General features: G+C 40.6%; 1 protein-coding gene across 4 annotated transcripts in view; it reads right to left on the bottom strand.

Annotated features, from left to right (window-relative positions):
• The window catches only part of gpsm1b (G protein signaling modulator 1b), a 57437-nt gene that overhangs the window by 31271 nt on the left and 12882 nt on the right, over window positions 1-13284 (bottom strand). For 2 of the 4 annotated variants that reach the window (XM_088615182.1, XM_088615183.1), the window contains exons 2-6: window positions 6940-7161; window positions 5813-5948; window positions 4677-4819; window positions 1435-1558; window positions 865-980 (exon numbers count right to left, since the gene is read on the bottom strand). In XM_088615182.1, the coding sequence (XP_088471308.1) occupies window positions 865-980; window positions 1435-1558; window positions 4677-4819; window positions 5813-5948; window positions 6940-7161 (741 nt within the window). Of the gene's footprint in view, window positions 1-864; window positions 981-1434; window positions 1559-4676; window positions 4820-5812; window positions 5949-6939; window positions 7162-11091; window positions 11558-13284 lie in introns of those variants that run through there. The other 2 variants (XM_088615181.1, XM_088615180.1) reach the window with 2 other exon arrangements.

Here is a 13284-nt window from a genome sequence, read left to right as displayed (position 1 = left end):
TCTAGTCCAACAACTTGTATTAATGGGTGCCAGTATTGCTGATGTTATCTGTGTGATGGACAAAAATCCCTGGTACAGGGGAACTGTGCAGACTAAATCTGTTTAACCAGGAAGCAGAATAAGCTCTGGCTTGATGAGCCTTTAAATGTTGAGGCAGGTCTGGAGCTCTCACTAAGGAAACATTTTTTTGTTTGTTTGTTTGCAATGACTTTGCTATGCCATGTGGGACTTTAAAAAAGTCAAACTTTCTTTCAATGCGGTGTTGTATGAATGTAAAAGCCCAGTTTCAGACTAACATCATGCATGCATGTAAGCAAAAGGAAAAAAAGTTATTTTTTTAAATTCTATATTCAATACAATATCTTATTACTGAGTTTTAAGGCTTTCAATAATCTGGATACGCCATACATACATCTGAGGAAGGCTCCACAACCGAAATAATGTGGATAATTTACAGTACTTGGGATGGAATTATGGAATAAACGTTTACCTGTTCCTTTGCAGGCTACGCATGCTGACACAGCTACCTACTTGAATTACATCATACATCGACTGAACTCTTCCATATGTAAATTCCCTCCCATAGGCTCCACTCATTTGAGGCTGGTCCTTTGTTAACAATATCTAGGACTAGAAAAGGCACAGACTTTTTTTGTGATCGTGCTTTTTCTGACACTGCTCCTTTGTTATGGAATCCCCTTACCTCCGACTCTTTGAGAGATAGTCTTTTTTACTAGGGCCGGAGTTTGATTGCACTGCATTCTATCCTGTATATATTTGTTTAATTTTTTTTTTTCTGTGACCGTTGTGAATTCAGGTGTCCTGTATTTAATGTGAGCAGTGCGTGTAGACCCTTAAACTTACCTGTAATACTCTGTGGCTGTGTTAAACTGGCCCAGGAATATGAAAGCATTACCCAGGTTACTGTAGGCTCTGCGCTCTGCTGCTTTGTCACCAAATTCCTTGGCAATGGAGAGACGCTGCAAGACACACAGCATAATCTGTTCATTGGTCCCTCAGAGAAGCAACAGTGATGACATTGTCTTAAACACATTAAAAAATCTCAGGCTACTGATTGTTATTCTGAGTGTTCATATTCTACTAAGAAGGGAACATTTGTTTTTCACTGCCATTTGGTCAAATGACTTGTTACATTGTACAGCTGTCAGAAAAGACTGCTGTTCCTTGAGAGGTCTGTCTTTAAAAATACAAAAGAAATCAATGCAAAGGCTAAAAAGATTACTTTGATCCTTTATTTGCTTATAGTATTTTCAAAGGTTATTTTGCAGTGCCACATCTGCTGTTGAGCACAGCTGGAGAGCAAAGTTAAACTGTGAAATTATCCCAATTTTTACATGTTTAATGCATAATGAATATCAGTTCCCATTATGTGTAGTACATATGAATACCCTGCACCGCAAGTGACTGCCTTACCTCTTTATGGAATTTGATTGCATCTACGAAGTTGCCCAGCAGGTAGTGGGTGTTGCCCAGGTTCCCAAAGGCTCTTCCCTGTGCTGCCCGGTCACCCAGCTCCTTTACTAGAGACAAGTTCATCCTGGCAACCAAATACCACAGGCGAGATGGGAAGAGATCATTATCAAGCTGAACAGTCCTCCTTGAACATAATGCCTTTACAAAGGTTCATAGAAGTATTTAAGTATAGAATAGTCTTTTCCTGGTCACTGATATTTTACTGGTGACACATTCATATTTATTATCAGCAAATCTTCCGTAATATTTGTGTTACTAATTTTCACCGAGCCCGTTTCAACACCTTGTCGGGCCCGGCAAAAATTAGTCAATGTGCCAAGATACGCGGCAATCAAGATAATTTATTCAATGACATCACTGAAGAGGACAAACAGAGCTGAGCCTGAGGAAACGGCTGAGGCAGTAGCTACACAGCTGAAGCAGGCAGGTCTGAGGTGATGGAGATGATTAGTGGCAATGATGACTGAGGAACTGGAAACTGAGGATTAAGAAACACTGAGAAATACTTCTAAGAACCTGAAACTGAGACAAACTCAGAGCAGGGCTAGTGACTCAATGTCTGAGGCCTGAGGAATGGTTCCTCAGGGCTTAAATACTGTGCGAGGTTCCCTAATTGGCCCCAATGAGTCTCCAGCATGTGTGGAATGTGCATTGGTAGTTGGTGGAGCTAATGCAGTGGTGCTGGAGCTCGTCGGGGCGTAACAATTTGTGCATATTAAGGTATACATTATAATATAAGCATACTATATTTTGCTTCATACAAAAATATTGGAATCTGTGACAGCCTTAAAAATGAGCACCCCAAAATCGTAAATGTTTCATTTCACTACGTTAATTCTGTATCCATGTTTAAATGCATTTTTCTGCATTTCAGCATGATAATGGTGTACAACACCAAGTCAAATGTGTTTTTCCCTCTGGAGTTCCCTTCTTAGTGTTGTTTCTGTTTCTATTATCACTTTGCAAAGGCTGCTCATTATCTGAGAGCAAATGACTAATGACCTAGAAAACCCAGCTCGGGTTTCTGAAAAGGCTGCTACTCAGGAAGAAAGTTTAAAGTCACATCTGAGCATCGTTTCCTCTAGATTCACTGGGGAAATTCTAGAGGTTGGTCTCTTTTCTCCCATCTACATTTCAACACCACACAGAATGTTTTATTATTATCCATCCATGCAATTTCTAACCGCTTTATCTAATAAAGTGTCTCGGGAGAGACGGTGCCTATCTTGGCAAACAATGGGCACAGGACAGGATACAAGATGGAAGGACACACACGGACAAACACACATTTACTCACACCATGTCCAATTTTCCCAAAAAGCCATTTAACTTTTTGTCACTTCTTTGGATGGAGGGTGGAAGAGCACCCGGAGGAAATGTGAACATGGAGAAAACATACAAACTCCACACAGAGAGCACCCTAGGAACTGTGACCAGGAACTTTGTGCTGCAAGGCAGCAATGGTAACCACTGCACAACCATTCCACCCTTAATTATTTAAGTAATATTATTAAATTAAATTTTTATTTATTATTTACCTCATGAAATAAAAATCTGTTGTTCATGTGAATGCCAGTGACAATGTAGTGAAAAAGCAAACAGTGCTGTCCAAAGATGTGGTTAGTCTCTCGGAAAACTGCTGCAAAATATACTTCAGGTGATCCGTGAATTTAAGCAGCACCTGTATGATCGGCGTATGGAAAACATTGCTTGTTTCATAAATGAAATACAAATAAAATTGTTCTGAAGTTCTTGTTTTGAAACTACACAGTGAATTCCGCTGACTTGTCCTCTGTAAATGTGATAATTGCTTGATGTTTCCAAGGGAGAAGGTAACAAACATCAGACACTGTCACATTGCAGTTAAATAGCTCTCAGTGGGAGTAATTTCTTGTTAGGTTCATTGCTAATATGGCAGAAAACTCCAAATAATATCAGTGAAGTGAAAATCACAAGATAAGTAGAAAGGAAGGAAATCTTGATCAGTAAAAAAAAAAGATGATTTCATTTTCATTGCATTTTCTGTAATGTCTTTTGTAATGTACAGCACTTTGAGATAATTGTTTTTATAGGCTCTATATAGTCTGATTATTATGATATATAAGCATTTGTGAATATATATATACGTATAAAACCGTTTGTGAATATCTGCAATGGACCAGCATCCCATCCAGTGTGCATCTTGCCTTATTCCCATTGGTTGCTGGGATAGCCTCCAGCTCGCCTGTGACACTGATTTGGATAAAGCTGTTAGACAATTTGTGGATGGATGTTTGTGGATGTAGTGGAATTGAACTACACAGCTTTGAATGCACACTCAGTTATGAAGACCATCAAATAACCATTGCTAGTTTCAGCTAGTCCTGCAGCTGGACTGGCAGTGTACTGTATGATATAATACATATTGGAAAGGATCTATAACATGGGATAAATGCTGGTATTAGTATAAAGATATCAGTATGTTTCCTAGTTAATTGCCAAAAAGTCAGAACATGGGTTTCTGGGACCACAGTAATATAATATCAACCGATCTTGGTCATTTGGTTGCGTGTAGCGAATTAATCCAAGGATCTCATCAGTTGTTTCTTGAAAGAAGCCAGGGTATCTGCATCGAACACATGGATGGGTAACATGTTCCTTTGCTCAGTCTCAAATGCCTTTTCACTTGTGTACTCTGGTTTGCGTTTCATTGTTGATTGCAAAGTCCAGTTGGTTAACTACTGGAACGCCACAACTTAATGAGTACGTAAAAGTCAGTTCAGGAGCTCATGGCATATGGAACCAGAGTGAGGTGACGCTCTTCATAAAATTACTAATGAAGCATAAAAAACATTTGATTCTAATGAATTAAATGAGATAAGTTGAAGTCTACAGTCTGCCCACAAACTTGTATCAGCATCTGGTACTATATTTTATTAGTAAACGCACGATCAGTACTTACAGTGCCATCTGCTGTCGAATAACATAAAATATACGCTAAGTAACAAAAGCAAAATCTTGACAATACCCATGAGCAGACACACAGACCTTTTAGATATGCTCTGTAGAATATCACACATCGCTTTTTCCTGTCGTGACAAAAAGCCAGACAACCTATTGATAATCAAGTTGTTTTTGGAAAGCAGTGGCCCTGTTCATCCTCTATGCTTAGAGCGTTTAAGATGTGTTTGAGTTAGACTCACTCATAGAACTCAGTGGCTTTTTGCAGAGTTTCTCGTACATCTGATGGCAGGTCTCCAGGATCCTGGGCACAGTTCCAGGACTGCTGCTTGCCCTTGGCATGGAAAACATTTCCAATGTTGTATAGGGCTCTGGCTTCCCCAACCTGGAGGAATAATAAAATCACCTTTTGCCATCACATTTTACATTCACAGCAAGAATTACAGATGAGGGGTCTTCTGAATGCTTGCTATTTCTGTTGAACGGTTTTCAGTGATAAAAAGAATTGCTACAGAGCTTACAGTATATTGACCTCTTTTGTCCTACAATGAATGTTCACACAAAATGATTTTTGTTCCAATAAATGAAAGGTAGCTCAGTGATAATCAGATCCTGAAAAGGATGGAGATCCCCAAGCAGACCTGGCGCCATGGGGGGGGGGGGGGGGTGGTTGACAAAAGGGGCCCATCACCCCCTCAACTGAATTGTCCTGCCCCTCAGTTTTGGACAAAAGGATTTTTGAACACTTTAGGTTACTTAACTTGCGCCCTAAAAAATAGTTGTACTTTGTCAATGGTCAGTTAACTACACTAACCCCGAATTCACCGTTATTACTGTACATCGGACTGTTTGACGTGCAGGAGGGCTATCCATCCAGGAACGCACCTATTACATAGTGTCTACGTTATTGGGTGTCAATCTTGTTGCTCAGGGGGACCGATTCCTTGCAGTAGTTTATACTTATACTTCCAAACGGTATATAATTTGGACCGTAGTTATATAAGTCTGTGCTTTCTGTTGGTTTTACAACTGGTCTTTCTTAACGATTCAGAACCTCGTCACCTCCGATGTAGCTACACAAATGAACGCGTGTGGTATTTTGTGGCTCCAGGCAATAATAATCGCAAGAGGGCTGATGAACGTGAAACAGTACTTCATCGCTAAATACCAGATTGCTCGTCATCATCTTCTATCATGAAGCACTAGTCAGTGGCATAGTTGCGAGATTTCACTTGGGGAGTTGCAACAGCTCTGTTTCAACTGAAATATCACTGCCACCCCTCAGAATTTCAGACGCCCCCCTATTTTTCCCCTGGTGCCGGCCCTATCCCTCAGTTTACCAGAAATCACGAGTGTTCAGATGCTCTGCTAGATCTACCTTGTCTCCCTGCTCTCGAGAGATCTCCAGGTGTCTCTGGCAGCAGACCACTGCCTCGTCGAAACGTCCCAGAACCTTCAACGTGTTCCCAAGGTTACCACTGGCCTTTCCTTCCCCAATCCGGTCCCCGATTGTCCTGGGAATAAATAAGATGCAATGAGCTACAGCTGCCTGTGAATATTCATTCAAACAGGAAAAAAAAAATAAAGCTAATAAAATGATCAGGCTTTGTTTTCCAGTGAGCGACATGTAAAGCAAGATTTAACAATGGTTTAAACTTGGAATAAATGCAACATGAAATTAAGTGTTTTAATAGGCCATAGAATAGACATACATGGCTCAAGGAAAAACTGTCAAATTCAATTGCAATTCACAAAGTGTGTTTAGTACAGTAAAGTCATATAATAATTAGACAACATGGAACAATTCATTAGTGAGGAAATGCTTTTTGATCTATATGGTATTTTTTTCTTAAGGTCTGTCTGGAACAAAAGTTCCTGTCTGAGCCACAGAGTAAAAGCTAATGGTAAAATATATAATTTTTAGTAACTTACAAATATAAATACCTTCTAACGGAATGCCATAATATTCACGCCCTTCCAGTGATGTCGCATTAGATTTAATTACTGATAATGTATACACATTTTTAGTGGATGTTTTAATCAAAACTTCAATGTTGAAATCATTTTTTGCTTTATGAGTGAAAAAACTGCAAAGAAAAACAAAAAAAAAACTATGGTTTCTAAATATCTGTTGACAAATTCTTTTACCTCCTTTTTTGGTTTTATAATAATTCCATTATTGTGAAAAAAGAGACTCTTTCTACTCCTTTAGTTATACTGAAAGATATTAAAAACACAACAGATGATTTTTGAAGCCAATCATTGAAACCAATAGTAAGTTGTGTTTTTTTTTAATTTTTTGAACTCATCCACACCCGAGTTCAGCAAACTCGTGTCCTCATGTAACTGACACAAAGTGGCAACGCGCCTTTGTATCAGTATCAAAAACTGCAGTTTTCCCTGCTTTAATTGTGGGATGTTTTATTTTGTTTTACATTCAGATACCTGACAGGAAAAGAAGGTTTCAGCAGTTGCAGTAGGTAAAGTGAGGATATCTGCCAGTACCTGGCAAGGGTGAGGTCGTGGCGGTGGTATTCCAGGGCCTTGGCATACTCTTTCAGGTAGAAGTAGGCGTTGCCCAGTTGACTGTAAATGGCACTCAGGGTCTTCAGGTCCTCAGTGCCCACCTGAACTGCAGCCTCAAAGAATGCTGTTCCTCCCTTGAAGTCCCCTGTCTTGCAGAGTCGCTCCCCCTCCAGAGCAAGCTCTAGACAGGAGGCCTCCATCCTGTAGCACACAATGAGACACACAACTTAGCATATCCCACTAAATCCATGATGTACGCATAGGCCGTCACAGAAAGGGCGTGAACCAAGTGGTTCCACGGTGACTGACACGCCCTTCACAGCCTTCCGGGGAACTATCGCAATGTTTTCCCCTTGCACACACACTCTCCTCCAAGAGTGGTGCTCTGAAATATCCCCTCATCAGGATAACTACAATTTTACGGTTTTCTCATGATTACTCTGTCCAACTGTCCGAGCACATTTGCTCTTAATGGATCTCTGGGCCCTCAGCTCTAAGGTCCAAGTCCTGTTCTGCACTCTCAGTGTCATCACATATGCCCTCAGTAGACCACACGCCTGGGTCCCTTCATGACCTCCTTCATCTTCGAGGTTAATGCACATCACTGAACCCTTCTCTCAAGGAACCCCAGGCTCAGTGAATCTCACCCCTCTGCTCTCAGTCCCTTGCTAATCCCTGGAAGTAACAGTTGAAGACTCTCGACTCTCGACTCTCGACTCTCGACTCTCGACTCTCGACTCTCGACTCTCGACTCCTCTTCGGCAGTTTTCCTTGCACCTTGATGACACTTTTCTATAGGAGCCACCCTGCTCCTAAACACCTCACATGGCCTACTCTTGTTCCAGGATATCACACCTCTGCTGGACTCTTCTGCTCCCTGAAGTAACTCACTCTCAATGACCAGTCAGTCCTCAGACTTTGTGTCCATCTCCAACTGCTGACGTCTCCACCTTACGCCACCAGGCTGGGTCACCCTCATCACGCTCAGAGTTGCTGATGGCTCAATCTTTGCATCCCAGACTCGCATCATAACTGACAACACCCTGGTCAGTGCCTGCACTTTGTGCCCCAGGTTGTACACTTGCAGCTGCCAGCACATCTCTCTCACATACTCAACCATGACTGCCTGTGGTTCACATTACTCACAGCTTTTGGCACATCTCTCTCCCAGATTTCTCCGTTTCATTCATCTTATGGCTTCTAAAGGAAATGCAATTCCTTAATGCCCAGACCTCAATGTCTTCACTTTAGCCTAAAGCCAGAGGTCAGTATTCCATACTTCTTATTCTTAAAGTGAGGGACCTTCTGCTGCACTCCTGCTCTCTGGTGTTCATTTATCAACATACAGCAGACATCTCATTCCTACAGCTCTGTTCTCTTGACTCCTCCAAAACAAGTTATCTTCTTTAATCCTCAATCCCCTCTGGACTTGCTGCTCTCAATTGGCTCCCTTTCTAGGGTAACAAACATTTTTGAACACACCAGTTCTCAACAATTAATACAATGAATTTCCTAACTAATACCCAGTTTCCCTCTGGAACTATAGCTCTTAACACTCCCCTTGCAGAGCATACATGAACATTAACACAACACCACTCAGAAAAAAGTACCCATCTTTCCCCCACCAAAACCACCACAGGAGCCGCCAGCCTGCTGTTTGTAAAGCTTTCACTGGCTCAGGCATGCAGAACGTCTCACTTGCAGTGCAGAACCTACTCTTTCACTGTGCAGACACTGGCAACACCACTAGGGCTGGTGCTGCTCTCACAGACACAGATACATTTGTCACGCCCTCTGCAGCCAGAGGGTGCTCCTTCTCTGTCCTGTCCCTAGTTTCCGGTCTGCTGTCCTTCCTGTCCCTCTCTTTCCCTTGGGCTATATATTTCCGGGTCTTGCTCTCTGTCCTCGCTCAGCATTGACGTTCGGATGTCCTGAGACCTGCCTAGCACCAGGGCGCCCCACGTCCGCTCCCTGAGGGCATAGGTTTCTATACGGCATTCCTGAACTCTTTGCACTAATGAGCCCGGGCCTTTTTCCCGTCTCGCCGCTACGCATATGGGTCTTTTTCCGCACTCCTGCTCCCCGCGGTTAGTCCCTTTGGACGTCTGTGACAACATTTACACTCCCTCATCTTCAGTCCGGCCACTCTCACTGCCTCTCTGCAGCCTGAGCTGGCAGACAGAGAACACTCACACACTGGTGCCTCACTCACTCTGCTCATCCAGCCCTTCTGCCTTACCCTTGTGCCAGGTGAACTACACACAGACCTACACCTAACATGACAGCACCAGTCTCCCTTCTTCTCTGGTCAGAGGCTAGCTCAGACTGACTCCCTAGAGGTTTCTCCTCCCAGGGAAGTACACAGGTAGTATTTATAAGACCACCCACAGCTGTTACTCATTAGATCACCATGTCTCTACAGCTGTAGTCGCTTACCAACACACGTCTCTCTGACATGAAGCTATACTTCTCTGGAATTTTACTCCATATTTTATCATAATCATTATTGTATCTAATTATTTGTGGATACAGAGATGGGAAACCTGCTTCAGATATCCAAAACGTGAATGTAAAAACAAATACATATTTTTTTCATTTTTAATTGCTCATTCAGTGTCCTAGTCTGTTAATATTGAACATGTGCCATTTGGACCAAGTTTTCTGGGTGACTGACAATTTCTGTAGGAGCTCCCACAACATTCACAGCTGCCTCCCCATAGCCTCTTTCTGACCAAAACTTCATTCCATCTCATTTATGTAACAATGCTGAAAATTGCAAATTGAAAGCACCCACATTTACTTGAATTAATGTCTTTTAATGTGGTTTAAAGACTCAGCAAAAGAATAAAAGAATAAATACAAGATTTTTATGGTGAACTTCCAGACGAAATTTTGTTTGAATAATGAGAAGCAGATTTCATGTTTTTTTTTAGTTTGAGTAAACATCTTACTTTCAGCCTTGCTTTTATATTGTAGCAACACCTTTTCCTATCCACTGCAGAAAATCACAGCTGTATCCTCGATGCCCTTGCTGAGCTTAGCTGCTCAGCTGTACAAAAAGATGTTTCCTTCCATCTGCTCTGATATCTGCTAATTTTCAGAATGTTTTTTTAAACGGTAACTTTTAGCTGTTCTAGTGAACCTATAGTTTTAAATACAGGATGGTGTCTGACAAAGCCTGTCTTTATGAATGGTATTACAGTCAGCCAGGGTTTACAGTTTCCCCTGTCACTGGAGATAGAACAGGTCAGAACACTCCTTTCCTTCAGCTTTACTTTTTCTCTCCAGCTCATGGGAGGAGAAAACAGCAAATCCTATTGCAGTGAGCATTGCCTGATATAAACACCAAGGTGCTGTCATAGTAACAGCACTAGTAAGAGCAGCCTGGTATTTTTGCTGTTCCCTAAATGTCAAATAACAACTGCCTGTTTTTGGCTTGTACTATTTTTGTCCTTTTAAAAATGTTATCCTGAGAAGAGATACAGTATCCTGAAAAAATATGGAACGTAATCAAAAGCATTAAAAAAGTAAATTATAAATGCGATAGGTCTTTAAAAGCTTCTCTTCAACAAACTATATTACATCTGTACATCATTTTCTGAAAGCAAACAATTACTGGAAAGAATATCTACATAACTACATTTTCATAGATGTTAAAAATGACTGCAACGAAAAAGGTTAATTATGAATAAACAATCAGTTACACATAATGTTAAAATAGATAAATAAGCCATTTTGGCCACTTCCACTATCCTGCTCTACTGGAAACTGATTTGCTCCAAAGGCTGAGAAAATACCAGACAATCCCGACTAAATGAAACAAATCATATTAGTGAACATAACAGGACAGGAAAACAAACCTGCCTGGAATTATTTTTAGGAGGAAATCCACAATGAAGAGTCCAATTTTACAGCACCTTTATCAATTTACTTAATTATTCTGCACAAAAGTCATGACAAGCTTGTTTTCAAATGAATTGCATTCATCTCATGTCTTTCGCACACAATCCATGTTTTAATGGAGTTGAAAGAAGCAATGCTTTGCTCAATGTCTGAATTCATATTGATACAGTCCAACCAGGGAACGAAGTTGCCATTTACAGTACCTGCTTTGAGTTGAGCTTACATTACCTCTTCTTGTGTTTGTTGCGAGTCTTTTGTACATAGATCCAAAGCTCCAAATCCAGGGGCTGCAGGAGAGGCCTGGGTCGAGGCCCAGAGTGTGCCAGCCTGCAAATAGCCCTCTCTGCCATACTGAGGGGGCATTCTGTAGGCATCCCAAAAAGTTCCCTTGAATTAGATTCAGTGTTTCTGTGACCCTTCCTCAAATGAAAGTCTTGTTATCAAGTGTCTTCTTGCTTTGCCCACTTTTCTGAACCAAGTGATAAGACCCTGTCCTAAGACATCAACAACAGTTACGACCCAGACAGCTTCAATAAACTGATTCAGAAAGCGAATGCTGCCACCACCACTGTCTGGATGGGCTTTTAGGCAACACGACAGAAAACCTAAGGCCTGATCTCCTTGTGCACTCTCTTTAATCGCCCAAGAGGAGAGCTACAGTAGATCCCTGACTGGTCTATCTCAAATCTTCTCTGATAAATAACAAGGAAAGTGACAATGAAAGTCGAAATCCATTCAAAATGTTTTTTTCTTTCAACAAATATCATATCTGCTTCTAAATGCGACCCAAGAAAAATGCCTGACTTCTCCAGGCTGCAAAAAAAAAATTATCATGCAATTCCCATATACAGGAAGTACATTTTTAAATTAATCACTTTTAATGGCAATGCATAGCCACCTATATGATACGTTGTACTGACAATACTGACAATGCCAAAACATAAATCAAGAGGTTGGTGAGTTCCTCAAAAGATGTCCCTGATAATAAAGAAGGAAGCCAAGTAAAATATCCAAAGCTTATACCCAACTTTCCACAGTCTTGAAATTCATCTTTAACTATCAGATCCGAAATACACTTTAAAAAAAAACGTGTCCAATATTACTGATCTGCAAACATCTGAACAGCAGAATCCGAAATGTCCATGCCTGTGTGCATCTTGTTAGTCGTACAGTAGTCTTTCCCTTGCTTCCCTGCTGTGTCTCTGTAGCTAATACTTTAGTGAGAGTCTCAATCTGCTCTAATTCTACAATCTGCCTGCCTCAGCAAGAACACAATAGAGACGTGCTTAATAATCCTGCACGCAGCTGACCCCAGTATAAATTCATGCCTGTGAAGGTCAAAGCAAATCAGGGTAACAGTCAGCATAATAAATAATGTCATAAGTCTAAATGACATTCATCGCTGGCTTTTAAGTTGAAATACTATGAGTCAGTTGTACTAAAGAAGGGCTGTCGCAGCACAAACATAAGGTGATTTCCAGTATGTTGCAACAATTTACAAAGTAGACATGGTGCTCAATGTATTGAGAACAAATATGAGTTATTGAAAAGAACTAACATATACAGTACTAATTTAAATATTTGTTGTGGCACTTTAGTGATTCAAGCATTTGTACAAACCTCACCCCACATTTGTGATTTATACAAGACTGACCATAATTAAAAACCCATCAAAGGCATAACCTCAAAGAAAAAATACCTCAACAAACTATTTTGGAAAACTTCTCTCATACCATAGAGCATGATTCACAAATCACCTGATTTCTGAACTGATGGTGATAGATTTCTAATACTTTAAACAATTCTTACAATTCTTTAGGACATTGCAACAAGGTAAGCAACAGGATTACAAATGGTGACACAAAATTCCACGTATTAAAAAGTTAGACTGCCAGTATAAACCTCTGGTTTTCGTATGAAACTTAACATGAGGGTGGTCATGTTACCAAAGGATTTTATATGTGTATAAATAAAGTATTTGTAAAGTACAGTTCGCTTACAAGTACACACTGAAACATTGTTTTTGTATTAACTATCTTAACAGAAATGGTACAATTTTGATTATGTTCTGTGACAAAGTAGTATTAGTAATACTAATAATACTAATAATACTACTACTACTAATAATAATAATAATATAAAAGTTAAATAGTGCTTTTCCGGACACTCAAAGCTCTTTACAGGTAATGGGCAATCCCCTTCACCACCAATGTACAGAGCCCACCTGGATGGTGCAATGGTACATAGTGCAACAGTATCACTGGGGAGGAGAACAGACTGATGAAGCCAGTTCAGAGATGGGAATTATTAGGAGGTCATGATTAGTAAAGACCAGGGGGAAATTTGACCAGGACGCTGGGGTTATCCCCCTACTCTTTTCAAGAAGTGCCCTGTGATTTTTAATGACCACAGATAGTCAGG

This window comes from Lepisosteus platostomus, chromosome 21 (assembly GCF_059453375.1).
Source record: "Lepisosteus platostomus isolate fLepPlt1 chromosome 21, fLepPlt1.hap1, whole genome shotgun sequence".
Taxonomy (NCBI): Eukaryota; Metazoa; Chordata; class Actinopteri; order Semionotiformes; family Lepisosteidae; genus Lepisosteus; species Lepisosteus platostomus.
The sequence above is the reverse complement of the archived record's forward strand: the minus strand, read 5'-3'. Positions and strand labels throughout refer to the sequence as shown.